We start from the raw sequence: 27761 nt of genomic DNA on the forward strand, positions 1-27761 counted from the left end.
GAATGATGGGAGTTGCAGTCCAACACATCTGGAGTGCACCAGGTTGGGCAAAGCTGGTGAAGACAATTCTGTTCGATATCCCTAGTTGCACGATCACCCTGAACTATAATTTCTAGGGTTTTCTGGAGAGATGGAATAACTCTTAAAACTAGTTTACATCTGTAGTGTAGATACACCAGAGAACTCCAATTGGGCGGAACAGGGGCCACTGCACCATCAACTTTAGTTTTCATAAGTGTTTATTCTGCTGCAATAGTCACCGACAGAAAGAATCCAGGGAAGAAGCATAGCTGAGCTCTTGATAAGGTCCCTTGAAGATCACCAAGGTAGAAGCACAACCTGAAATGCCTGGAGGAAGAGGTGCTTCCAACTGCGGCAAATCTGAGCTACTACTGTTGTTTGGCGGTTCAGCAGCATCAGTGCTGCCTGTACAGATGCTGCTAGCCCATCTGGACTAGCAAGCCACTGGCATTGGGATCAGCTCCTGAACATGTGGATTGCAGCTGATGGGTGCTCAGATGCAGAGCGTCTATGGCCCACACAACAGTAAATCTGGACTTACCCCTTTAGATCAGCCTGCAGAAGGCGATTTCGGGGGGGTGGGGGGTTCCAGTGACAACTAAAGAGTCAGTCCCAATACATACTGGGGCTGTTCACACAAGATGCTAACCCACACTCAGTGGTTGAGTGTGGATTGTTTTGAACCATGGGTTGTTTGTTGAACTGTGGGTTAGCGTGTTGTCTGAACATAGCCAGGGTGGCTTGTTAACCATGCAGCGTGGCCTGTTAACCACCCTGAACAAGCCAACAACAAACCATGGGTTCTCAAGGTGGCTTGTTCAAGAAAATAAGCCACACTGCATGGTTAACAAGCCACCCTGGCTGTGTTCAGACAACATAACCCACGGTTCAACAAACAACCCATGGTTCAAAACAACCCACACTCAACCACTGAGCGTGGGTTAGTGTGTTGTGTGAACAGCTCTACTCAGAGTGCGGCAGCTAAGGAGGGAAACTGAAACACCCAGCAAGTGAGATGAGATGCGCATGGCATAGTTGGAGATGTTCTCAGGCCTTACCCTCTTTGCTGGCAGGCTGCGTAGCATCATCCCAGTTGCTGGGGGTCTGCCTGTCCTCCAGTGCCACAGGCTCCTTCAGGAAGAACTCCCGGCGGCGATTCCGATTCTCCAGGCTTGACATGCGGGTGAACTTCTTCCGTGAAAGGCGCAAGTACTTTTTGTTCTTGCTTTGCTTCCGAAGAGGGAAAGGCAGCACTGCTCCCCCACTCTTCTCGGGCAGCTCCGTCGGCCCTCCCTTGGTCCCTGCCAGGCCGTTTCCTCCTCCTCCAAACCTCCGGGACAAAGAAAAGCAGAGCTTCTCTTTCCCTTTGTGTGCGCTCCTCAGGTCCATGCTATACAGCCTCTGCCAAAAGAGAGTAACAGTCTCAGCTTCCCCATTTCATGACTCGCCTGTAGACACTCCTAGATCGTGACACCCTTTGAGGTGGAGGGTGTAGGATCCTAGGCCTGGGGGCCAAATCCAGCTCACCTGCCTGGGGGGCCAAATCCAGGCCCTTCAGTGCTCTCCAGATGGCCATGCCCCCTTCGCCCTTATTGCTTGGTGGCTTCCCAGCTTCTGTGCTATTTTTTCCTCATTCTAAAAGGTTGAAATGCCTCGAGGCTTAGTGACTGGCACGAAGAGCTTTTAGCTAACATATGCTGGTATTTTCAGCCGCAGCCATCACTGGAATGCAGCCCTCAAATGTTCTCCGACATGGAATTCAGCCCTCAGGCTGAAAGAAGTGCAACACCCCTGCTCTAAGGCAGCCTCCCCCAACCCAGCACCCTCCAGATGTGCTGGACTACAACTCCCATCACCCCCAGCAAGAACTGCAATCTGGCTGCTGGCTGATGATGGGAGTTATAGTCCAACACATCTGGAGGGCATCCTCTTGGGGAAGGTTACTCTAAGGACTAGCTTGATAGGCTTTACAGCTCAGTATAAGAGTACGAAGATTTATTTGCATGAGAGCAAAATTTACAATGGGGAATGTCTGACATGAACAGAATATTTAAGCCCTCGTCTGAATGTACAACTGTGGGTGAGGCATCTTTTCTAGCAAAAAGAGTAAGCTAAGCTGCAGTTCTGAAGACTTTAACTTTGCCTTTAAAATGTGTGCATGTTACTAGAGCACCCTTTTCCAACTTTGGTCCCCCAGATATTGATGGACTATAGCTCCCATCGTCCCTGATAATTGACTGTGCTGGCCAGGGTGATGGGAATTGTAATCCAGCAACATCCAGGGGACCCAAGCTTGGGAGAGGTTGCACTAGAGCAATAGTGGAGCTTAGCAACAGGCTGCATTATTCAGCAGAGTTGGGATGTTACCTGCAGCAGCAGGCGCTTGGGTTTGGGACCTCTCTTCCTGTAACCCGAAGCACGCTCTCTCTCTTCCCTGAGGAGACAGAAGATACCCAGCAATTTCATTTGTTAACACAGCACAAATACCAACAAGGTCTTTTGTACACTTGTTCATCCACATTACTTAGGCATATCACAGAGTTGATGCTTGCGTGAATACCAGTCATGGTGAACAGGTTTTCATGCGACTTGGGCTGGTAGCTAGAGCTATTCTTTTTCCACACAACCTAATCTAGACTGAAGTGATATCTACCTACTATATAAACAACGCACACAAAACCTACTATAGGTATCCCTTGCTGACAACTTCAGTAGAGCTCAAAGCCCTTTCCCCCAAAAAAGGGTCAGTACAGTGCATAGTGAATGGTCATTTCCATCATGCTAGGCAAGATACAGATATTGTAGTCCCAAACTATGCTACAAGGCAATAACTGGATGCCACTGACCAACATCTATCCTTGTATCTACCCAGCAATGCATGGATTAAAATAACACATAGGTTTGTAGCACCCATGCATCTCCCTAGTCATATGTAGTTCAGGTTTTAAAGTTTCCAGGCAGCCAGGAATATGATTCAGCTGTGTGCCTGCTCTACAGAGTACATAGCCTAATTATTAGTTCTGCTTGCCTGCCCTTAGCAAGATTGGAGAAACCCTTGTTTCAATATGGCCCTACTAGACTTCTGGGATGGAGATGCAGGATACCTTGGTTTAACCTTCCCATAAGAAAGAGGAAACATTCTTACTTCTCTTCATAAGCCATCACCAGGCGAGGGTCAAGAATGTGTTCCTCTGGCTCCCATGTGCTGTATCTAACAGAAAACGTTAAGAGAAAATAATCAAAATGTTTCTGATAAAGTAGACCTTCCTTGGCTGAGAGTTCCATAACCTTGGTGCCACTATAGCAGGGGTGGATGGGTCTTGGCCTAATTTCATTATACAATCAGTTCAGACATCTAGCAAGCGTGATCTGTCCCTTCCCTGGCAGCCCACTGGATGGAAAGGAAGAGGGAGAGAGAGAAAGGGGGTGACTGTCCCACTTCTGGCTCTAGCCTTGTACATCGCCCTACTCATCGCCGACATGCACCACCCGACAGATTACCCGTGAAGGAATGTGGCCCTCAACAGAAAAAGGTTGCCCACCCCTTGGACTTTAGAAAAGGCCTATACAATATGGCTACCCACCCACCATATTTCAGAAGGCAAAGGGACATGGTGAAGGGCATCTGAAGATGACCGAAGTGTCGAAGTAAGAACATATGTGAGAAGGCCATCCTTGAGATATCCTGGTCCCAGGTTGTTCAGGGCTGTACAGAGGTCAAAGCCAGCAGACTGTATTGTGCTTGAAAGACAAGTATAAGCCCATACAGATGATGTGAAAATTGGAGTTATATGCTCCAAGTGGCTCACCCTTATCAATGCCCTTGCAAACCACATTCTGGGCCAGTTGATGTTTCCAAACACTCTTTAAAGGCAGCTCCACGTATAGCATGTTAATGTATGCTTGTCTGGATGCCACCAGAGCATCAGTAACCGTGGCAAAAACCTTGTCTAGGAAAGGGTGCAGTTGGCGTATCCAATGGTGACATTCCGCAAACTCAAATAGTGCTAGCGGAGCTCCATTGAATCTTTTCATTGCGCAAATGGCTGCCCATGATGGTTGTGCAACCAGGTGCGCAACTGGTTACACAACTGGAATGCGCAACCAGTTGCACAAAGGGTGCAAAGCAGTTGCAGACCTGGTTACAGCGCGTTGCACAATGGGTGAAAACAGTTGCGTAACCAGCTGCACAATACATTGCGCAACGGGAATGCACAACGCATTGCACAACAGGAATGCACAACGTGAATGCACAAGAGTTATGCAAAACTGCTTGCACAACCATGCTTGGTCAAATGTAACTTTAGTTGGATTCTTGTCTTGTGTATAGTTCAGAACCAGTTTCTGCTAGCACAACGTCATCTACGCTAACGGAATGACACAGTTGAATACTGCCCACAACCTGGACATCCAGAATCAGCACCATATCAAAAACCAGTCCCAAACTGTGAGCTTAAGTCTTAAGAGGGAGTACAACCTCAAGCAACAAATATACCTACTCCCAGATCAGCCATTTTGCCAACTAACTGCACCCCCACCTTGTGAGAATTAAGCTTATTTGTTTATGCCCATCCAGTTCATCACATTGTTGGAGCGCTGCCAAATGGGGCAAGACAGTGGCTACAAGAGAGAGGGCCTTTTCAGTGGTGGTGCCCCGTCTGAGTAATACCCTCCCCAGAAAGGCTCAGCTGGTGCCTATGTTATGGTATTCTGGGTATATAGCTGAAGATCTTTTTATTCTCCTGGCATTCTGAGATCTGCTTTTAGTGCCTTTAGATCTTTGCACTGTTTTGTTTTGCTGCTGGTTTTACTTTGGTTTTATTATGTGCTGTTTTTATCATTGCTTATTGTTTTATATCTTTAGTTTACTTGTACACTTCCCAGATAACTTTAGTTACTGGATGATCTAAAAGGGGTAGTAAATAAATAGGACAGAGATGGGGAATTTGGCCCTTCCACATGTTGTTAGATGCCAACTCTCAACATGGCCGAATGGCCAAGGAGTTGAAGTTCAACATCTGGAGTGCCACAGGTTCTGCTCTCCAGGTTTAGGGCTTCTACTATCTCCTCAGGATTTGGTGAGGGCAAAAGAGAGCTGGATGTCATCTGCGTACTGATTTGTTTCAAATATTTCCAGTGACACTCACAAGCTAAACAAAATGTTATTTTTTGTGGTTGCAAGAGTATGTAAGCTTCCACACTGATTAACTCTTCACAGGACAGAGTGAAATGATAGTTAGTTCCATGCCATAAGGAGGGCTGTGGGTACTTTAATTTAGTGTTGGGTAAAGAATTCAGCATCTTCAGTTTCCTAAAAGGAATGCAGAAAAAACAACCTGACACAACTTTCTAGTCCTCAATGTTCCCAAAATAAAATTAAAGTGGAGGAGTACAGAAGATAGAACAGCATCTCCTGGTAGATTTCTGGGTGATCTGCAGTAGATTGACAAGGGTTTCTTCTTCCTTTTTTATCTGTCCCATAGCGACATAATAAGAAGGTCCTCCATCCCAAATTAGGACACTGAAATGAAGAATTATGGAGGGGAAAGGAGGAGTGGGTTTGTGAGTGAAAGAACTGTGAGCTCAGTTTAAATTCCTACGCTGATTATGTGCTCAGAAGTCCCCAGTTCCTTAATTCTAACTGTACGTCTGGCTCCAAGCTACTATTTTTGGATCTTGGGATCTAGCAAAAAACAAAGTAGATCCTGTAAGCCCAAAGTCTGCTCACCCCTGATTTAAACATGCAGCAACGTTTCTTGAAGTCACAGTAGGCGTCAGTGGGCTGGTCTCTGCAAGAGTTCTGGTGCTTAGAGGCTGGCTGGGGCGGGGCAGGGCTTAAGTGCCCTATGCAACTCTTAGTTCTTCCCCACGAATAGAAGCAGCAATAAAATAAGAAACATGCCCCTTTTCTAGAGGGGTAGCCATGTTAGTCTGTTGAAGCAAAAAACAAAGAATCTTGTCGTACCTTAAAGACTAACAGATTTATTATGGCATAAGCCAGGTGAAGGCAAACTAGCACCTTCCAGATTTTTTGGACTACAACCCCCATGAGCCCCAGCCAGCATAGCCAATATCAGCATTTATGGGCATTGTAGCCCAAAACATGTGGAGGGCACTGGGTTGCCTGCCCCTGGCATAAGCTATGCCATGCCAGAAGATTCTTTGCTCCAATTTATGTTTGTTACAAAATTCAGCTTCTCTTGGCACAGAATTTGGATCTTCTTAAGCACTGTATATACACAGTCCTGGCTATAAAATGAAGACTAATTGCTAATTTCTGCATAAAACATAATTTCTATAACCAGAACTGAATATACACTGTGTAAAATGTAGCATACACAGTGCTTTAAAAATCAATATTCTGTGCCAAGAGAAACTGAATTCTGTAACAAATAAAAATAGAACTAGCCCATAAATCTTTGTTCAAATTTATAAGAGCTGGAGATGGCAGATGCCACCTTAGAAGAAGCATCCCTCCTGTGAGAAAGAGATGGTGGCATGCCTCTTCCAAGATGATGTCTGGTGCAATACCTGTGTGCATCATCTAAAACTGAAAGGGTGCGGCTTTTTTTCTTTTCTTTTAAGATTATTGTGCGATGTGTTTTATTATTTATTTATTTGATGCATTTATGTCCCGCCTTGCTGCAAAGGCTCCCACAAGACAGTTTACAATTTTAAACGATAAAAAGCAAATAAATGTTATCAAAAAAAAAGAGAGAGAACAGAGTTCTTTCAGGCTGGCTGAAGGTCTCTTCAGGAGCTCCCTGGCTTGGGCATCCTCCTTGCTGCCTTCCCTTAGGGCACATAAGTCTTAAGTAGTTCCAGGAAAGGTTTAATTGACTGATTGAAAAGCATCTATTTATTCAGTTAACAACAGTAGGTAACCTCCCACTACTCACTGAAACAGCTGAATTTGGACTTATCAAGAGATTTGATTCTATATGTTTGGACAGGAATAAGGACCTGTCCCATTAGAGGTGTGAATTAACTTAGCAATGCCAGGAGAACAGCATTATCACCAACTACTGCTGTTATGACTTGTTACTTCAATGAATTGTCAGACTGTACTTTTTGCATTTCATTGTCATTTGACCCCACTGGGCTATTATCCAATGGACACCACTGGTGGAATGGACTCCCCTCCCCTCACCCGAAGTCTGCTCTGCAGGGTTGGGGGATCTTCTGGAGTGGATTTGGGGGAATGAAGGACACAGAGGGGACGACAGGAAGGGGAAGTCTTGTTGCGGGAGCAGAAGTCCGCTTGTGTGTCTTTGGAACCCAAAGTCTTCTGAAGAGACATTCCTGGTGGTCCCACATGGGTCAGAGACCCACAGCTCCAACCCTGTGGAATGCCCTTCCAACTAAGATCAGGCATGCACCTACAAAACTTTGTTTTGTTTGCTGAATACTTTTCTTTTCAGACTAGCATTTCCTGACTGATGAGTAAATTCAAGCCACTGTTTCATTAATCTATTTGCTTTTATTGTAACATTTTGTGTTTTAGTTTGTTGTACACCACTCTGAGTAGAGCAGTTTATAAATCCTACAATAAACAAACAATACATGTTTGCAATTTTTTTCCCTCTGTACCTATACATTCATATATTAACACTTCTGTTGAAGTGGACTCTAGTCCACAAAAATGTACACCATATACCCCTTTGGAAGTTTTACTGTATTCTGTGCCAATTGCCGGTGCTTTTTTGTGGTGGTGGACTAGTGGGATCTATTGAAATCAAACTAATGACCTGCTGAGCTTTGCAACTAAGAATCTAGTGCAGAAATGTGCTTTTTTCCTCCTCCCTCCCAATCCCCTTTCCTTTTGTGTTGTGTCTTTTAGACTGTACGCCTGTAGGCAGGGACTGTCTTATTCCTTATCTTTCTAAGTCTCGCTGAGAGCCTTCTTGGCTGAAGAGCAGAATTAGCGCCACTTAATAAATGCCACTTTTCACCTGAAGCACTCCATTTCCACCGCCCTCCTCTAGGATGATTCTCGAAAGCATAGTCAAAAATCCTCCTTAAAGAATGAATGCTTTGTTCAGTGCTAGGAAGATGCTAAACTAGGATCTATTTACTTGAAAATGGGTCTTTGACATTTAGGATGCAATCCTAAACACACTTACTGGGGAGTAAGGACCACTGAACACAGTGGGACTTACTTCTGTGGGAAAATCTGGTATGACTTACAGCAGAGTTGCCTTCTACAAAGAAAGTGTAGTAACACAGCATTTAGTATTGCGTGAGTGTAAGTAAGGGAGGGTGTAAGAGAATGGAACCAATCAAATTTCAGGACAACAACAGCAGATGAACAACACTGCTGTCGAATACAATGTGTTCTCTATCTCCCCCTAGTGTCTGAAAGCATGCAGAATTGTCCCTATTATCCAACAACTTCTTAAGTAAACAAGCATAGGATTGCACTGCCAAGGAGTTGAGGGGATAAAATACAAAGTCAATATCCCATATCTTATCAATGCCTTATCAGGGTTTGAATCTACATGTAACTAGCACATGGACCTGGTTTTGCATGGGCTGGAACAGCCCTGAGTTTGATACAGTGAAGCCTTCAAATTTATGCAGGTACCAGAGTTGGACACTTTATGCCTGCCCTGGCTCCTAGGCACAGCCCCTGCTATGGTGACCACCACAGCCCCTTGAGAGCGGGGTCGGGGGCAGGACTGCCCAGCAGAAGAGGGGAGGGGACAGCCATATAACTCTTTCCCTCAGATTATTTTTCCTGGCTTCAAACTGTATGAACTGCAAAATTATCTCCTGGTTTAAAATTTCTGCCATGTAGTGACTGAATATGGTGCTGCAGGTTTCAACCACACAGACATATTTAAATTTATTATAATTAATGCATTTTAAAAAAATAACCCATAAGGTCCCCTTAGTCTGCATGCCACATTTCAGGCGTCTAGGTTTTATGGTCATGGAGCTTCTGGTGTCTTAGGTTTCACAGTCTTGGAGGACAAATAAACACTTCCATTGAAGCAGTAAATCTTTAAAAATTTTGATTGGACACCATTTTGTTTCAAGATGGTGGCTGAAATTTTTAGTATGCCTAAAACCATCCCAGACAGAGGTACAACAAATCCTAAAAGCTTCATAACAATTGGATGTACAGTTGTCAAGTCCATCAAGGACATACAAACACTTTCTTTTATCAATTTAGAAGAAGATAACCCTCTGCAGTGTAGCCCTCTGGTGGAATGACAGCAAATCAACCCTGAGGAGCCACAGTAGCAATCTTCTGAGTGGCGAAAGATTTAGGGTGCAATCCTATGCATGTTTAGAGAGAAAGAACTCCTACAACTCCCAGCATTCCCCAGCAAGCAGTGCTGGCTGGGGAATGCTGGGAGTTGTAGGACTTGTTTCTGCCTAAACATGCATAGGTTAGAAGAGAAAAGGGGGAGGTAGAGAAAGAGATGGAGATTTCTAAAGGAAGGTTTTGAAGAAGGAACTGTAAAGAGACAGAGGCAGAAAAGTGAAGTCATGAGAAGGCTGAGGGAAAAAAGCAGGAAAGACAGCAGCAGCAGCAGCCTGCTTTTCAACCAGTTTCCGGTCAGAAGCAGGCCCATCACCAACTGCCAATAACTGAAGCCTAGTCCAGCTACCTAGAGCCCTGGACTGCACCACTTGAGACAGGTTTTGAGAAATCACCTACCTTTGTGGACCGCATAATCATTGGACTCCCTTCCTTCCATTTTATTGTTTTAGGGCACACTCTTATGCGTGTTAGGCAGAAAAAAGTCCTACAACTTCCAGCATTCCCCAGCCAGCATGACTTATTTTAACTCTTATTTAAGTTACTTATTTTAAATCAGGTATTAATTTGAAGGCTTGTTTTGCTTCCTTCCCCCCTCCCCTTTGTTCTTGTTTTATAAGTTGCTCATTTGTTTTTCTCCCCGCCCCTTTTTGGGGGAACAGGGGTTCTGGGGGGCTGAAGGCACCGCACACTAGTTTGGGGTCAGCATTTTCTCCCTCATCCATCCCACTACTGAATGAACTCAGACTCCATGGTTTCCACCATACCACAGGGTTGCTGATAGGAAAAGTGGGATTATATACGTACACCACTGGATTGTATCAAAAAGTTGCAGTATCTTGATGAAAAGAGTATACTCTAGGATGATCAATATAGGAGAAATGGAAAGTGATTTGCGAATTGAATTATCACAAAGGGACTAGAATTATATTTGTAAAGTGACTACATCAGATGTTTTAAATGTCCCAATTAGGGATAATTTCTACAATACCTTATTTTAATAGTACTATTGGCCCATAAGAATTTGTTTTAAAATGTACAGTAATGCTAACAGAGGTTGACGGTGTCAAGCTGAAGAAGCTGGCTTTTAAAAAAATACACATTACAGAGGTGTAGCTGTCTCGTTTAACTGATGATACATAAACTGTTGTTCTGGGAGCCTTTTTGGCTGAGGAAAGGCATAAAAATACTTCAAATAAATAAAATAGAATCCTAAGTAATAAAAAGTAGCAAAAGGCTATCTGGAAAACAATACAGGGGATGAGCTGCTGTTTATGCTACAAGTTTGATTTCTTCTAAATGATACAAGAAGATGATCTGGTTCACACAATCAAAACAAGCCAAGGTGGCTTGTTTAAATTGGTGGCACTCATGGCCTGTTGTTGGGTTTTTTGAGGGGTGTTTCCCCCTCAAACAAGCCATGCCACCGGAGTTTGGACAACACGACAAGCTGTGCCCAAGTGAGTAATTAGGCTAATGGTGCCTGGCATGCACTGCTGATTTAAACAAGCTGCTGTGGCTTATTTAAGCTATGGTGGCTTGTTTGATCGTGCGAACTGGCCCAATGTGTAAAAAGGTAAAACGGGAGGAACGTGTTAATAGCTGCTAAAATGGCTGGGGGGGCGGGGGGACAGAAGCAACAGCTCCACCGGAGGAATGGGGAGGGGGGTGGATGTAGCACACAATGGCTGGGTTCACACAACACACTGACCCATACTCAGTGGTTGAGTGTGGGTAGTGGTTGAACCGTGGGTTAGCGTGTTGTCTGAATCCAGTACATGTTCTCCAGGGTGGCTTGTTAACCATGCAGTGTGGCTAATTTTTCTCCAACAAGCCACCTTGAGAATCTCATGGTTTGTTGTTGGGTTGTTCAGGGTGGTTAACAAGCCACACTGCATGGTTAACAAGCCACCCTGCGGCAAATGTCCTGGCTTCGGACAACATGCTAAGCCACAGTTCAACAACAACCCATGCTCAACAACTGACTGTGGGTTAGTGCGTTGTGTGAAGGATGTAGACATTATGATTGCAAGAGGAGAGGATATGGTAGCCTTTGGGAATGTGGGTTCCCACATTCTGGATTCTGCATTTATAACTGATGAAATCTCCTTGTAAACTTTTCCAAAATAAACAAATAATTATGATGATATGATCTTTCTGCAGCAATGATACAAAACTCTTCGTAATAAATGAACTTTGATAATACCTTAAATGGAGGGATGACAAGATTCACATATGGAACAGCATCGATCGGGAACCAGGGAACTGGACCTTCACAGGTCTAGGTTCAAATCCCAACTTGGGAATGGATTCAGTGGGCAACCTGAGGCAAGCTACTGCCTCTCCTTGTTAATTTTTTGCCAAACTGGAAGGTGGAATATAAATATTATAGAATAAATAAATTGCTCAGCCTCAGGTTTCCTCTGCAATGTGAAATGGAAAAGAACAGTGATTTGCTTCACATGCCTTCCTCGAGGAAAAATGCAGCAGGAAAGTATTTTTACCTGCCTTGAGGCTTGAAGAATGAAATGTGATGTTAAATAAGTTGATACATTTACTTCAGAAGATGTCTTTCACATCCTGCTCTCAGGGGAAGGGCAAGGTTATAAATAGCTATGTCTCCAGCTACATTTTCATTAATTCTTATTCAGTTTCCATTATTAGTCAACCTTTTCCTCCTTTTAAGATCTCTCCTCCCACCCACCCCCCTGCCACCACTCTCTTCATTCCAGGCTAGTGTAGAAATAACCACAACCTCAAGTTACCAAACCGAAAAATGCAATTTGAGCAAATTGTGGTTTTGTTTTCTACCTTCCTGCCGCAGAGGATTTTGGCATCTGTTTAAGCAGCAAATGAAAGGAAGGCTAAGGATTCCTTGGAGAAAGGTAGCAGTGACAGTGGAGGTAGGAGGGGAGATTTTTTTAAAAAAATAATGTCCTGTGGGTGTTGCCTCTTCCTCTGCAGTTCAGCGTCTTGCTTGACTGCAGTGGGAAAACACTGCATATAGAAAAACAGTGCAGTTCACCACACGCAGACACACACACCACACAGACATAGAAGGCCAGACTGCAGCAGAACTGCAGACCACGCATTCTGGAAAATACAAGTCACATGACCATCTCCTCCTTCCCCCCCCCACACTTCAAGCCCATGTTGTAAACAAGCTCACAGCTGACTCAGAGCCATAACCCTTCAAAGCTATGGCTCCCAGCTCCGATGGGTGGGGCGTGCAGGCAGTTTTTGGGAGAAGCACACAGATGACATGGAAGGGGAGGGAGGGAGAGCAGGAAGAAGAGCAGGAAAGATGAAAAAGAGGCCAAACAGCTCTTGAGCCATGACCACATGCCTTCTTTCTTCAAGCAATAGTGGGGAAAGTGGAATAACTGGCAAGTAAGGCAGATGCACACAGATAACAAGCAGAAATCAAAATCGAGAAGTGAGGAATAGGAACCAGGGAGAATGCAAGGATGCAGAGATAAACAATGCTGCAAATTTTTAGTTGTGTGCAAAATGTCCACAAACCACTGACTGGGGAAAAAAGAAAGAAAAAAGAATGGCAGTCAAGAGGGTGGGAGGAGAACACACACATTCGTAATTCAGGGGGAAGGTTCTTAAGAACAAAACAAAAAATCAGGCAGTTTTTAGCAAGATTTCCGGTTTATTTTGATGGGTCTAAGAAACCCTTTTCTTGTTTCCAGTCCCAAGAAAGCTGCACCCTCATCATATCCTAATTTTAGGGGTTGCTCCGCTACGGAACTCAAGGAAAAAAAGAGAGGAAGCCGAGGGAAAAAAGACAGCAATGAATGGCAGGTACTTCCTTGCCGCTAGGTAAAATTTATAGCCTGCCACTATGCTTCTGAAAAAAAAAAACAGTGGAAGACTATCATGAACAAGTGCAGTCTACTCCCCTTAAACGTGATGTGAATCAAGCCAAAACATAGTCTGAAGCCATCCCACAAGAAATGCTTAGCTGATACAGTTGACAACACCATCATGACAGAATGTATAGTCAGGATGTCTCTCTTTTCCTTGTTCGAGGGGGAAAAAAGGACTGTTGTATGTATATGCACATAGCCAAGGCTCAGAGTGAGCAGGAAGGTAGATACAGGCAGTTACACCCTAGCAGACCATTTGCCTACAACTACTGGGCCACATCGAATTGTGTTGCCAGGGCAGAACTTTGGCATAAGCTGAGGGCCCCACTCAGAATGAGCAGGAGTTCCCCCAAACACAGCAGCGGTGGCTTGCTTCAAAATGTAATAGGTGAAATAATACACATTACATCGGGGGTGGGGGGGCTGTAAACCCAGAGTCTAAAATTACCTAACTGCACCAGGCACTACATCTGATATTAACTGGCACTTTGCTTCTTCTAGCTCCTTGCATTTAAACATGCAAGATATTGCTATATTGACCATATAGTCCATGGGAGTAGAAGACTGAAGATATCCAAAAGCACTTTCTCTTTACATTTGCAGTATATACAGTAATGATTTTTCAGCTATATTAATCCTTCATGCTGTTACACACTCCGAAGCAGGGAAGAATTGCTCCCTATTGAGATGCAGTTACCTCTGGGGAGGCATTAAGTAGCTATAAACACTAGGCAGCAACCTTGCAGCTGTTTAAGCAATATAAGATACCTGACTGGAAGTTAAGAACCACTTGCTCTTGGAAGAAATAATGAGTGGCTGATTCGGTTTCATCCAAAGTAGTGGGGGGGGGGAGCATCCCATGACGAAATCTCTTTCAATACCACATTGAAGGTTTATGTTAGGCATCAACAAATCCACTCACCAGCTTGCCAACAGTGAGCGCACCTAGCCCTCTGATGAGCGCCACACAGATTCCTACCTCAGTGGACTCATTTCCACTGCAGTTTTTGATCAGTTAAGGAGTCCCTTCTGAGCACCACGAGAGACTTCTGCTGTTGATTATCTTCTCCATATGCCACACACATGAAAGGTGACCCTGCCTCCCTTCCAAGTCCTCTGTGCATGTCACAGGACTCAAGGGAGGGGGAGAGGATTGGTGATGACCTGGTTAGTAAACCAAGTGAACATTTGTGGGCTCGTGTTTTATTGTTCTACTGTTACTCTGCTGGAGTAATCTCAATGAGCTTATTTATCTGCACTATCCTGAAGGCTGCAGCAACAATTTCCATGGGTTTACTTGAGTTATAACTTTTAAGACTTATGTTTAAATATCTTAAGGGTTCCAGAAGGAAAAGAACCATCTTCTCATGACCTAGTAACTTTCCACAACACTCTAAGGACCAATATTTAAAGAAGAGATTTAAGAAATCAGAGCCTAAGAAGTCAGTTAATAGGACAAGGAAGGGGAAGCATAAGTAAAGAGCAGTGTTACTTTTGGGATTGGGGGATTGGAGACAACAGAAACAAACAACAACAAGGAAGATGGATAATTAACACAAACACATGCTTGCAAATATACCCCAAAACTTACTTGGGGGGCCATCCTTTCCATTTCACCAGATATTCCACTTTGCCCTATAGAAAAAGGAGGAAAGAGAAACAAAATCAGCAACTGAACCAATCTCCACAGAAAGAAGGTGAAATAACTAGGTCAGCAGAATGTGCGCCACAGTGAACACGCCAACCTGTCCACTTCCTTGCACTTCTCACTGAGCTACGTCCCTAGGTTTGCTAGATGGACATATGCAATAACCCTTTGCCAAATGCTTCTAGAACAATCAACTGAAGAGCACGTACAGAGATCCCGAAGAACCTCAAGGATGACAAACCAACACATGATAAAGAGGAATGCATTTTTCAAGAAACTCTGAAGAATATTTCTGCTAGGTGACATGGCTTGTTTGATGTTGTTTGCCTTCCTGGTCTCATTCCCTCTCCTATAAGCACCTTTGGAATATCATGCGTGCTCCCTACTCACAGCACACTATTATCTGATTGGTCAGATTTGTTCTTCTGTATGGTGCAGTCTTATAAAAATGACTAGATGGGGAGCAGGTGGCTGCACATGGAGCAGGAATGGCTCCCAATGTGGCAGGCAGACCTACCCAAGGAAGTGCAGACAGCTGCCCGACGAGGTGCAAGTTCTCCAGCCTTACCTCTCACACACGCAGCCTACTCCCATTGGCTCACAATACAGAATGCCAGCCTTCTACCACCCCCCCCGCTGTCAATTTGATACAGGAGGTCATGTGCCCCTACGGCATGATCAGCAGGCCCGCCCCAAAGTGATGGTTTCATTTTCCACCATACATGGATGGGTAAGGAAGGCCAAAGGAATAAACTCCACCAAACCAGCAGCATTACGAAATAAGAGCTTTGAGCTGATGTTATGTGACACTACCACTATTTGGCTCTGCAAACGTGGTTTCCAAAGCATAACATCTAGTTGGCTCTCTAACAGGGCTATGAAGATGCAAGAGCCTAGGAAGAGATACAGGACTCCAGCCTTGAACGAGCTGCATCTTGACCATGGTATCACAAATGGAAAGTGTGATGCTATCTCTGTTTCCTGCATCGATGGGCTTAACTTGTAAATGCTATCAAAAGGCTGCCTTGTAACGAGTGGAGACCTTTGAGGAACTTCATAAATATCAGAATTAAACGCCTCCCAACTCTCCGATACAGGATTTTACATTTACAGAAAGTGTACGTCACCAAAATGTCAACTGTGTGTGCATGGTCTCTCAATGTCCAAATTGCAGTACAAGCCCTTCATACAGAGATGACTAGTCACATTTTCCACTGCAAACCATGGGTTAGCTGGCCTCTAAGAAACAGATAAGTTAAACACACAGGGCACCCCTGGAAGGCAAATGAAGCATACAGACAACTGGATGCTCAAAACTAATGGCCTAAATAACTTGACAAAGGTTAAACAAAACAGCGTCAGACTATGTAACAACGCTCAGATTGTCCAGTATCCGTCTCCAGTTTCAATAATGCTTTTTGGCTTCACCATCCACTTCCAAGAAATGCAATCCAAGTTCCCCTTTTCCACATGTTACACTCTACATAACTAAGGAGCTGGAAAACATGGGATGTGGGAAAACTGTTCAAATGGATGGGAATGGGCTTTTAAAAATTGGATATCCACCCATCCTAAATGGCACATTTGATTGTTTGCCCCTCCTAGCAGGAGAGTACCCTTCCACTTTACTATGGTTACAAATAAAGCTCTAAGTGAGGCTAAGGCTGCAAGCCCAGACAACCCTTGCCACTTACCTGGGAGTAAGTCCCACTAAATCCAATAGCATTTACTCCCAAGTAGACAGGCACAGCATTGCCGGGGGTGTGTGTTGCCACGTTTGTTCACACTCCAAGGAGTGTCCCACCACGTGATAAAATGTCCCACCACGTGATAAAATGTAAACAACCATTATCCCTGCTTGATTTGGAGCATGCCAGCCAGCCAGCCAGCCAGCCGCGCAGCTGCCTTCCAGGGCTCGAGATTGACTCGGGCTTCACTGCCGCCCCCTGCCGCCGGGAAGGTGATGCGCTCCGCCACGCCCCCCTCCTCGCGCCGTGGCATGTGCGCGGGGCTGGGGGCAGCAGCGGACGATGCGCGGTTGCTGACAGCAAACGCTGCGTACCTTGCAAGGCAGCGGAGGAGGAAACGGTGCGACTTCTGCTTAAAGGTCCCGAGAGAAGGTTTGCAAAACAACAACAACAACAACAAAAGGAAATAAAAGCCGCTTGTCTCTCTCCCCGCGCCCCACCGAAACTCCGCTTGCAGTCCGGCAGAATAAACGCGAGCGGGGCGAGGAAGACAGAACCCACCTTCCTTATGCGCTTCTTTCTGATGCTCTCCACCGCAAACACCTGCTCCCCAATAGCGGAAAGCTCCATACAGAGAGGAAAGAAGAGGAGGAGGAGAGGAGGAGGACGCGAAGGCGGCTGGCTGCTCGTCGCAGCTCCAGTTGCGGGGTCCGACTGCGCGGGCTCTCGACGCTGCTGCTGCTGCTGCTGCTGCTGCAGCTCTCGCGCTGACTTCACTCACACCCCCCTCGCGCGCTCAATCGCGCCGCCGCCTCCGACGTTCCATGTTAGAACCTGCGCAACATTTTCCCAGGCGCGCGCGCGCGGACGCGAGAGAGAGAGAAAGCCCGAGCGCCCGCCCCCCTTCTCGCGAGCGCCCGGCCCCCTTCTCGCGAGCGCCTGCTGTCAAGAGGCGCCGAGCGCACCAAAGCCGCCGACGGCGCTCCAGCCCCTAGCCCTGATTGAGCGGCGGCGGCGGCGGCGGGCTCCTCCCACAAGCGACCAGCTCGAGCGCGAGAGAAGCCCCGACTCCTCCTTCGGCGCTCTTCCGCGGCCGCTCTTGCTTTGGCGCGCGGCCTAGCGGAGGCCGGCCCTGTGCTGGGGGGCGGCGCGCGAGCTTCTCTTGCCTTCCTCCTCCAGAGAGGAGCTGGCTTGGGAACAAGTAGGGGCCTTTTTTGAGAGGAGAGCAGTGGCCAATGCGAGGGGGAAATGGGGGGAAAGGTCTCGTCCCCTTCTTCCCACCCTGATGGTCCACGCACCATCATGCGCGCAGTTGGTGCGGAACAGAGATTAGCCCTGGAACAACTGCATCAAAACGCGCGCGCGCGCGCACACACAGAGCCATGCGCGCGCGCACGTTAGGCTGCACGACTGCAGCTCTGTGCATGCATTTATTTACCTGGGAGTAAGCCCTCATTGGCCGTACCTTTTTGGAGGAAGCACGGATCCGGCTGCAACAGGCAGAGGGCTGTAGCCAGTGTTAGCCCTACCACTTAGAGTAGACACGCTGAAATGAATGGGACTGAAGTTAGGCTAACACTGGATGTAACCCATAGGCGGCATTGGAGGGGAAACAGGAGGGCGAGCCCCCACCCCATTGCTGGACCCCAGGGGTTACTTGAGGGAAAAGTACTTTCCACAAGCTCTCCCTCCCTCTCCCGAAATGCCCTGTGCCTCTTCTGTCCCCTCCCCAGGTGTCGCCGCTGTATGCAAGGGGATTTTGTTTTGGCATATGCAAGAGAGAGAAGTGAGGCTGGTGCCTCCGATGTCAGTGGGGCTTTGATTCTGGGCTGGCTGGGCTTCAGTCAGAACTCTCAAGGAGCTATCCAAGGTGCTGAACCTATTTTGGGGCTATGGTTCAACACCTTGGATAGCTCCTTGAGAGTTCTGACTGAAGCCCGGAGCAGATTCACAGCCCCACTGACATCAGAGCCACCAGCCGCTTTATACCACTGTTCCTGTCCCCAGTCACTTGAGCAAGGAGTATTTTGAGGCAGTGCTCGTCCTGTGACATTATGTTCAAATCAAGTCTGACTCTGCTGCAAAGATTGTACATCTTGCTGTCCCAATCCTAGCATCGACCTATGCTGATCCTAATATGGCAAAATCACATGTTTCTCTCCCTCAGTTTCCTCCTTCCTTATTAACGCCTTCCCTACGTTACTACTATCTCTTTTTCAAGTAGGGCTCCCGTGTCTTTGACATCTACATGGCAGGCAGAAATTCAACTGGCGATGCATTTCCTCCTCACTATTGGGGAAAGCTAAACTAACAACGCAATCCTATGCATGTCTACTCGATCCCATTGCGTCTTGCTTCCAGGTAAGTGTCTATAGGATTGCAGTCTAAATGGCATTTCTTGGTTATCAGGAAAAAGGGCTCTGCTATATATCACTTCCTCCAGCAAAGGAGATCGTTACCTTGTCGTGGTGCCAGAGCTTGAGCACCTCAGTGACGTCATGAGCTAAACTGTGAAGGGACACCCAAGACGGGAAGGTCATGGCAGAGAGGTCAGACTAAATACAATCCCTGGGGAAGGAAACGGCAACCCACCCCAGTATTCTTGCCATGAAAACTAAATGGATCAGTACAACCAGAGATATGTCGGTATACCATTGGAAGATGGGACTCTCAGGTCGGAAGATGGTCAAAATGCTACTGGGGAGGAACAGAGGATAAGTTCAACTAGCCCCAGATGTGGTGACGCGGCTAGCTCAAAGCCGAAAGGACAGCTAGCAGCCGATGGTGCTGGTGGTGAACGACGACTCCGATGTTCTAAAGATCAACGCACCATAGGAACCTGGAATGTAAGATCTATGAGCCAGGGCAAATTGGATGTGGTTATTGGGGAGATGTCAAGATTAAATATAGACATTTTGGGTGTCAGTGAACTGGAATGGACTGGAATGGCCCACTTCACATCAAATGACCACCAGATCTACTACTGTGGACAAGAGGACCACAGAAGAAATGGAGTAGCCTTCATAATTAATAATAAAGTGGCTAAAGCAGTGCTTGGATACAATCCAAAAAATGACAGAATGGTCTCAATTCGAATTCAGGGTAAGCCATTTAACATCACAGTGATCCAAATATATGCCCCAACCACAGATGCTGAAGAAGCAGAAGTAGATCAGTTCTATGAGGATCTGCAGCACCTACTGGATAGTACGCCAAAAAAAATATGTTATTTTCATTATAGGAGACTGGAATGCTAAGGTGGGTAGTCAAACGACACCTGGAATTACAGGCAAGCATGGTCTGGGAGAACAAAATGAAGCAGGACAGGCTGATAGAATTTTGCCAAGACAACTCACTGTGCATAACAAACACTCTCTTCCAACAACCTAAGAGACGACTTTATACATGGACTTCACCAGATGGTCGACACCGAAATCAGATTGACTACATCCTTTGTAGCCAAAGGTGGCGGACATCTATGCAGTTGGTAAAAATAAGACCTGGAGCTGATTGTAGTTCAGATCATGAACTTGTTATTGCACAATTTAGAATCAGACTAAAGAGAATAGGGAAGACCCACAGATCAGTTAGATATGAGCTCACTAATATTCCTAATGAATATGCAGTGGAGGTGAAGAATAGATTTAAGGGACTAGATTTAGTAGATAGGGTCCCGGAAGAACTATGGACAGAAGTTCGCAACATTGTTCAGGAGGCGGCAACAAAAAACATCCCAAAGAAAAAGAAAACCAAGAAGGCAAGATGGCTGTCTGCTGAGACACTGGAAGCAGCCCAAGAAAGAAAGAAAGCAAAAGGCAACAGTGATAGGGGGAGATATGCCCAATTAAATGCAAAATTCCAGAGGTTAGCCAGAAGAGATAAGGAATTCTTTTTAAACAAGCAATGCGTGGAAGTGGAAGAAGATAATAGGAAGGACAAGAGATCTCTTCCAGAAAATTTGAAACATCGGAGGTAAATTCCAGGCAAAAATGGGTATGATCAAAAACAAAGATGGCAAGGACCTAACAGAAGCAGAAGAGAGCAAGAAAAGGTGGCAAGAATATACGGAAGATCTGTATAGGAAGGATAATAATATCGGGGATAGATTTGACGGAGTGTTCAGTTAGCTAGAGCCAGACATCCTGAAGAGTGAGGTTGAATGGGCCTTAAGAAGCATTGCTAATAACAAGGCATCAGGGGATGACGGTATCCCAGCTGAACTGTTTAAAATCTTGCAAGATGATGCTGTCAAGGTGATGCATGCCATATGCTAGCAAATTTGGAAAACACAAGAATGGCCAACAGATTGGAAAAAATCAGCTTATATCCCCATACCAAAAAAGGGAAGCACCAAAGAATGTTCAAACACTCGAACAGTGGCACTTATTTCACATGCCAGTAAGGTAATGCTCAAGATCTTGCAAGGTAGACTCCAGCAATTCATGGAACGAGAATTGCCAGATGTACAAGCTGGGTTTAGAAAAGGCAGAGGAACTAGAGACCAAATTGCCAATATCCGCTGGATAATGGAGAAAGCCAGGGAGTTTCAGAAAAACATCTATTTCTGTTTTATTGACTATTCTAAAGCCTTTGACTGTGTGGATCATAACAAATTGTGGCAAGTTCTTGATGGGATGGGGATACCAAGTCATCTTGTCTGCCTCCTGAGGAATCTGTATAACGACCAAATAGCAACGGTAAGAACAGACCACAGAACAACGGACTGGTTTAAGATTGGGAAAGGAGTACGGCAGGGCTGTATACTCTCACCCTACCTATTCAACCTGTATGCAGAACACATCATGCAGCGTGCTGGGCTTGATGAAGCCAAGGCTGGAGTTAAAATCGCTGGAAGAAACATTAACAATCTCAGATATGCAGATGATACCACTTTGATGGCTGAAAGCGAGGAGGAGCTGAGGAACCTCATGACGAAGGTGAAAGAAGAAAGTGCAAAAGCTGGGTTGTAGTTCAACCTCGAAAAAACCAAGATTATGGCAACCAGCTTGATTGATAACTGGCAAATAGAGGGAGAAAACGTGGAGGCGGTGACAGACTTTGTCTTTCTAGGCGCAAAGATTACTGCAGACGCTGACTGCAGCCAGGAAATCAGAAGACGTTTACTTCTTGGGAGGAGAGCAATGACAAATCTTGATAAAATAGTGAAGAGCAGGGACATCACACTGGCAACAAAGGTCCGCATAGTTCAAGCAATGGTATTCCCCGTAATAACCTATGGCTGCCAGAGCTGGGCCATAAGGAAGGCTGAGCGAAGGAAGATAGATGCTTTTGTGGTGCTGAAGTCCAGAACTGTGGTGCTGGAGGAAAATTCTGAGAGTGCCTTGGACTGCAAGAAGATCAAACTAGTCCATACTCCAGGAAATCAAGCCAGACTGCTCACTTGAGGGAATGATATTAAAGGCAAAACTGAAGTACTTTGGCCACATAATGAGAAGACAGGATACCCTGGAGAAGATGCTGTTGCTAGGAAAAGTGGAAGGCAAAAAGAAGAGCGGCCGACCAAGGGCAAGATGGATGGATGATATTCTGGAGGTGACGGACTCGACCTTGGGGGAGCTGGGGATGGCGACGGCCAACAGGAAGCTCTGGCGTGGGCTGGTCCATGAAGTCACGAAGAGTTGGAAGCGACTGACCGAATAAACAACAACAAAATGTATCACTTCAGCATGTTTTTTCCCCTCCACATTTGTAAGGTTCTCTGAGCAATGTGGATGGAAAAATCCAGTATCTGATAACTCAGCGCTGGACAACTAATATGAAGAGCCTGCTTATAAAAATTCCATTTGCAGGAGACGTCGTGTCCGTTTAGAAAATGAACTTGTCATAAACCCTTAATATCACCCGCGTGTGTTGTTTTCACAGTTGGCACTCGCTTTTAAAACCTATCTTACAACGTGTTCCTATTGGCCCATTGCTCCCTGGGGCCTGCCTTCCTATGCCTTCATTGGCCTGTAGCTAAGTTTGTTCTCTTTCCTCTCCCCATAATTGGCCAACAATTAATTATTTTGCTTTTAATTGAGAAATCTTCACGGTCTTTTGTCTAGCCTCGGGGATTTCTATATAGATAGAATTGCTCTGGCTCGAAAAAACAGAACAATGATTGACGTTTGAGCTGTTTTTCAACAAAAGCACGCTTACAAGATGAGTGCAAACCTCTGGGTTGAAAGATGATGATGATGATTGATGATAATGGGGGTGGAAATGCTTCATGCATATGTTGCTGCCACCCAGCCAGAATTTTCCTAGCCTGTTTAGAACGCCTCGCTCTTGGTTGGCTGCCTACAGTTGGGGATCCAAAGCGAGAATGACAACAAAAATCCAGCTGAACCACACTTGCAGTTTATTACACTAGATCATAAAACACAATAATATTGCCAGCCTTCCCCAACCTGGTGGCCTCCAGATGGGTTGGGCTACAACTCCCATCACTCCCATGGCCATGCTGGCTGGGGCTGATGGGAGCTTAGTCCCGTCCACCTGGAGCGCACCAAGTTGGTGAAGGCTGATATTACAAATTACAAGGCTCCATAAGACAAGACTTGAAACAACTCAGTCAATTAATGGTTGGGAAAAGCCAGGGTAAACGGATACATTTTAACTCAATGTTGGAAGTCCATGATCATCAGTGCCTGGTGTATCACATAACAGAGGACATTCCAGAGGATGGGCACCACCACCCAGAAGGCCCTGTGCCATGTTGCCACAAGATGGATTTCTGCAGGATGTGGTATGGTCAAGAAGGCCTCCTCTGAAGATCGTAGTGGTCTAACAGTTCTATATAGGGCAGCCTTCCCCACACATGCATTCCAGATGTGGAGCCACTGTGGTATAGTGGTTAGAGCATTGGACTGGGACTTGGAAGACCCGGGTTCTAATCCCCGCTTGGCCATGAAGCTCACTCAGTGACTTTGGGCGAGTCCCTGACTCTCAACCTAACCTACCTCAAAGGGTTTGTTGTGAGGATAAAAAATGGAGAAGAGGAGGAGGATCATGTAAGCCACCTTGGGTTCCTTGCAAGAGGAAAGAAGACAGGATATAAATGTAATCTTTTTAAAATAAAAACTCCCATCCACCCCAGTCAGCATGGCCAATGGGCAGGAATTCTGGGAGTTGAAGCCCCAAACATTTAGAAATCTATTTTCTGTCCACCCCTGGCTTAGACCACTGGTGCCTGCCACCAGGTTAGGCTACTAAGGCCCCATGGATGCAGAAGGAGGCCCACCAAAGGCCACTTTTTATCAGGGCCCATCAAATTTGGAGCCAGCCCTGTGGGAGCTCAACCCTTTAACAAGATCAGCCTCCCCCAACTGGGCAGCCTCCAGAGGTGTTGGACTACAACTCCCATCATCCCCAGTCGACATGCCCAACTGCCCTGTTGGCTGGGAATGATGAGGGGTTTAGACCAACACATCTGGAGGACATCAGGTTGAAAACAGTGGAATAAGAGGACAGGGGAGGAGGTGACTAGTGCCATTCTGCAGGTGTGTTGGGAGAGAATAGAAGCTCCAGCAGAACTGATCAAGCCTCTCTGAAGACCTGCAGCTTTATAGATGGGGCCGGCATCAGTAGTAGACATCACTGGGCACTGGATGAGGCTCCCCTGCAGGAGGCCTACTGCTGACCCCTGTAGCCTCCTGGTCCTGCAACTCCTCCTTGTGGAGTGAACAGGAGAGGGCCTGTTCACCTGCCCTCTCTGAACCTGCAAGCAATGACAAAAGAGAGGAGATGGAACGGCATCCTTCACTTCCACTGGAAGTGGCAGTTGTGCAGATTGGGCCCGGAGGAGAGGGCCAATGAGAGGAGGGGGCTGCACTGAAAGCACCTTGTCTGAGGACCCCCTCCCCCAGCATGGCACTGCTTAGAGAGCACCTTGCTGTAGCTGCAAGATCTAGCAACTTAATCACATTAAACTGCTGTTATTCCCTGCATGCTGCAAGAACTGGCATCTGTTCAAAGCTGAATTCCTGAAGCCATTTGCAGTACACACTTGCGACGTCCTTGACTGCACAAGCTTCTGAACAAGTCTACGGATTCTTGAATTGCCAGCAGGTGGCACTCTGCATTGACAATTAGGATGCGCATGATGAGTGACTACTGTTAAGGCCAAACATGACGGCCACCGCATAGAAACACTTCCCTATGAATCCATGCAAGATCCATCACATACAAGAGCTACTCACTATATACATTGCTACCCATGAGAATGTCTATACATACACTAGTTGCTGCTAGAGGAAAGACCAAGAGCATGAGCTCTGAATGCAGAAGGTCTCAGGTCAAGAACATCAAAAGATCCATTCTGGATCAGACAGAAGGCCTGTCTAGTCCAACATCCTGTTCACACAGTAGCCAACCAGATGCCTGTGGGAAGCCCACAAGTGAGGGCAATAGCATACTCCCGCTAATGTTACCTGACCACTGGCATACAGCTGGGAATGCTGGCAGTTGTAGGACCTTTTTCTATCTAAACACGATTAGGATTGTGCCCTACATAGCTTATGACTCATGAATCCCACATTATTGGTGGGGATAGGTATGTTGTACTGTCCCATTCACACCCACACCCTCACTGTTCTGTTTTTTGGTAAATAAGGATAGATGTGTTTTCAGCACTGCCCTCGCATAGTGCGGACATTTTAGCCATTTCAAAAACCTTTACTGGAATTTTATGTCAGTGCTGTTGGAAGGGGGAGCTTTGCTGTTTCCAACACCCTCAACAACAACAAAAAACAGTGAGCCAAGTTCCATATTTTGGCTGATTGGTGCCAAACACAGGGGCAAAGCAGACATTACTTAAAAATTGTATCTAGCAGCTATATCCTTTTTTGTGTTTACTTTAGAGAAAGTGCAGGACCCCCAATCTGGATTGGGGCTCGAGTGTGGGAAGTGGGGGGGGTCTTTTAAGGTCTAGGTTAGGAGCCCTGCACCTACTCTAGAGTAAAAGGAAACTCTGCTAGATACAGATTTTAATGTAGTGTTTGTTTTGGCACAGAGGTACCAGATCACCCCCCCCCCCCCGCTTATTAGCCGTAGGATATAAACACAGAAGCTGGACATCTGTAACTATCAGCTTGGTGGTGTTAATTTCATCCCATCTGTATTCATCGATTTCACAGTTATTTGTTGGATACATGAGACTGACAGTTTTAGCTTAAATATACTGTCTCATGCAATGTGTATGAAATCTGGAGTTTATGGAATAGCCTCCTGCAAGATCTAAGGGCTGTCAATTGACTCTTGAGTAATGATCTAATTGGCGGGGGTGGGTGGAATGGTATGAATGTTAGGACCTGTGAATGCTGATGGCTTTGAAACAGTAAACTCTGATGCTGTGTTCTAAAATATATATTCATTGAATAAACACAAGCAAGTTACAAACAAACACAGGTTGGAGACCATGTGTGCAGTCAATGCTTCCATGTTTAAAACAGTCTGGTTTCGGTTAGTTATATCCACAGCAAATGTTGTATAATAAACTCCAAACAGAGAGTAAACCAATTTCCAAGGCTGCTCAGGAAGGTACATCCAGTGTCAGCTCCAGGGTTTTGAGGGCTCTTGGGTAAGACACCCTCAATGAGCCCCTCCCCACAGTGAATCTGTCTTCTTGCTACAATTGTGACTAGTGGCTGCTATTGCTCCTCATCCTCTTTCTAGTCCTTACTACCACTTGTTTGCTTGAGAGGTAGAGAACCAGTGAGCAAGCGCAGGCATCTCCTGCTCCTCCTCCTCACCACCACCACCACCACCATTGTCTGGGCTAGAGTGAGAGCTGTGTGAACAAGCACGTTGCAATGGTGGAGGAACAAGTCCAGGGGGCTCCTGTCTGTAGGACCCTGCTGGGGCGTGGCCCTCGGCAGGTGCCCCACCATGCCGACCCTTGATTCCAGCTCCAGTTACATCCCCAGCATATGTCATATAATAAACTCCAAACATATAATAAACTCATCAACTGCAAATGCCATAAATTCCAATGCATTTTAGAGGACTCTCTAAAGTGAAGTCAGATTTTATGGAGATTCATGATCACTATTGTCACCAAATACACTCTGCACAGAATCCTCTTTGTGGGCCCAAGTCATGTTGGAGCACTCGTGAAGTCTGTCCTCCTCTGTGCACTTCAGCCCATAAGACTCACGTTAGCAGTTGGAGGGTTGATAGATATGTGAGTAGTTACATTATATGAATTCCAGGATGGCCTGAGGAGCAGGGAGCCAGTCATCTCCTTAATATCCCATTGGTCATCCTCCCCAGCTTCTCACGCATCCGTTCTGGGGTAATGGCACATCTGGAGCTGCAATCAGACTACATTTTTCCGTATGGCACTCTGGCATATGGCTCTTGGAGTGTGCGGACCTGTGCTACCCTGATTTAACTCCCTTCTTTTTGCTTGACACAACTGGGAGTGTGGTGCATTTATGTGACAAATATCAGCATGAGCTGTATGCAATCTACACATGGATTCTTGGAGAGCTGTAAGGAGATTATATGGCAAGTTTCATAGCTCTTCCAATGCTGCAAAGACAACATATGCCTATGTACATCAGTTCCAGGGGAGCATGGGCGGGAGGGTGCTATTGCACTCGTGTCCTGCTTGTGGGTTCCTGGTCAATGGCTGGTTGGCCACTGTGTGAACAGAATACTGGACTAGATCGATGCTTGGACTGATCCAGCAGGGCTCTTCTTATGTTCTTAAAACAGGTAGCTGTGTTGACTGTAAGAACAATTCCAAAATCCATATTAGTTTAATACCTTTAATATGCCAAGCAAAAGATCACCAAAAATGTGCAAGCTTTCAAGATCTCCAGATCTCTTCATTGGGAAAGATATTACAAAAAGCAGGCTTGGGGATGGGGAGGAATAGAGGAGGTGAAAATCTGACTTGAGGATTAAGTCACAGTCTCTGCATGTTTAGAGTCCCAAGGTGAAGTGGACTAGTTTCTCGCTGTGATCCTCTGGTAAAAGGGACCAGCGTGCTTCACCCAGCATAGAAACTCATCTTGAATTACAGCAGGATTTTATATTTCCAAAATAGGGTGGCATCCAACATTTCCCCCTTTCTGATTCCCAGCAATTCTAGGGGCAACTGCAGGTCCAACCTATAATAATCAAATGACCTGCAAAGCCTAATTTGAATGTCTGCAAACCCCTCCTCCCTCGCTTCATCTCGGGACTCTGAACATGCAGATGCTGTGACTTCACCATCAAGCCAGGTTTAATTTTATCCCCATTCCACCACCCCC

At 45.9% G+C, this 27761-nt stretch overlaps 1 protein-coding gene across 3 annotated transcripts in view; it reads right to left on the bottom strand.

Annotated features, from left to right (window-relative positions):
• Nucleotides 1–17454, bottom strand: part of CBX7 (chromobox 7) — a 34595-nt gene extending 17141 nt beyond the window's left edge. Inside the window, exons 1-5 of one of the 3 annotated variants that reach the window (XM_084809868.1) lie at nt 17062–17452; nt 14756–14799; nt 3167–3232; nt 2389–2455; nt 1080–1422 (exon numbers count right to left, since the gene is read on the bottom strand). In XM_084809868.1, the coding sequence (XP_084665994.1) occupies nt 1080–1422; nt 2389–2455; nt 3167–3232; nt 14756–14799; nt 17062–17130 (589 nt within the window). In that variant the 5' untranslated portion in view covers nt 17131–17452. Of the gene's footprint in view, nt 1–1079; nt 1423–2388; nt 2456–3166; nt 3233–14755; nt 14800–17061 lie in introns of all 3 variants that reach the window. The other 2 variants (XM_084809867.1, XM_084809866.1) reach the window with 2 other exon arrangements.
• Between the last annotated feature and the right edge of the window lie 10307 nt (nt 17455–27761).

This window comes from Heloderma suspectum, chromosome 7, assembly GCF_057233095.1.
Source record: "Heloderma suspectum isolate Gila_16-S chromosome 7, 16-S_ref, whole genome shotgun sequence".
NCBI classification, from domain to species: Eukaryota; Metazoa; Chordata; class Lepidosauria; order Squamata; family Helodermatidae; genus Heloderma; species Heloderma suspectum.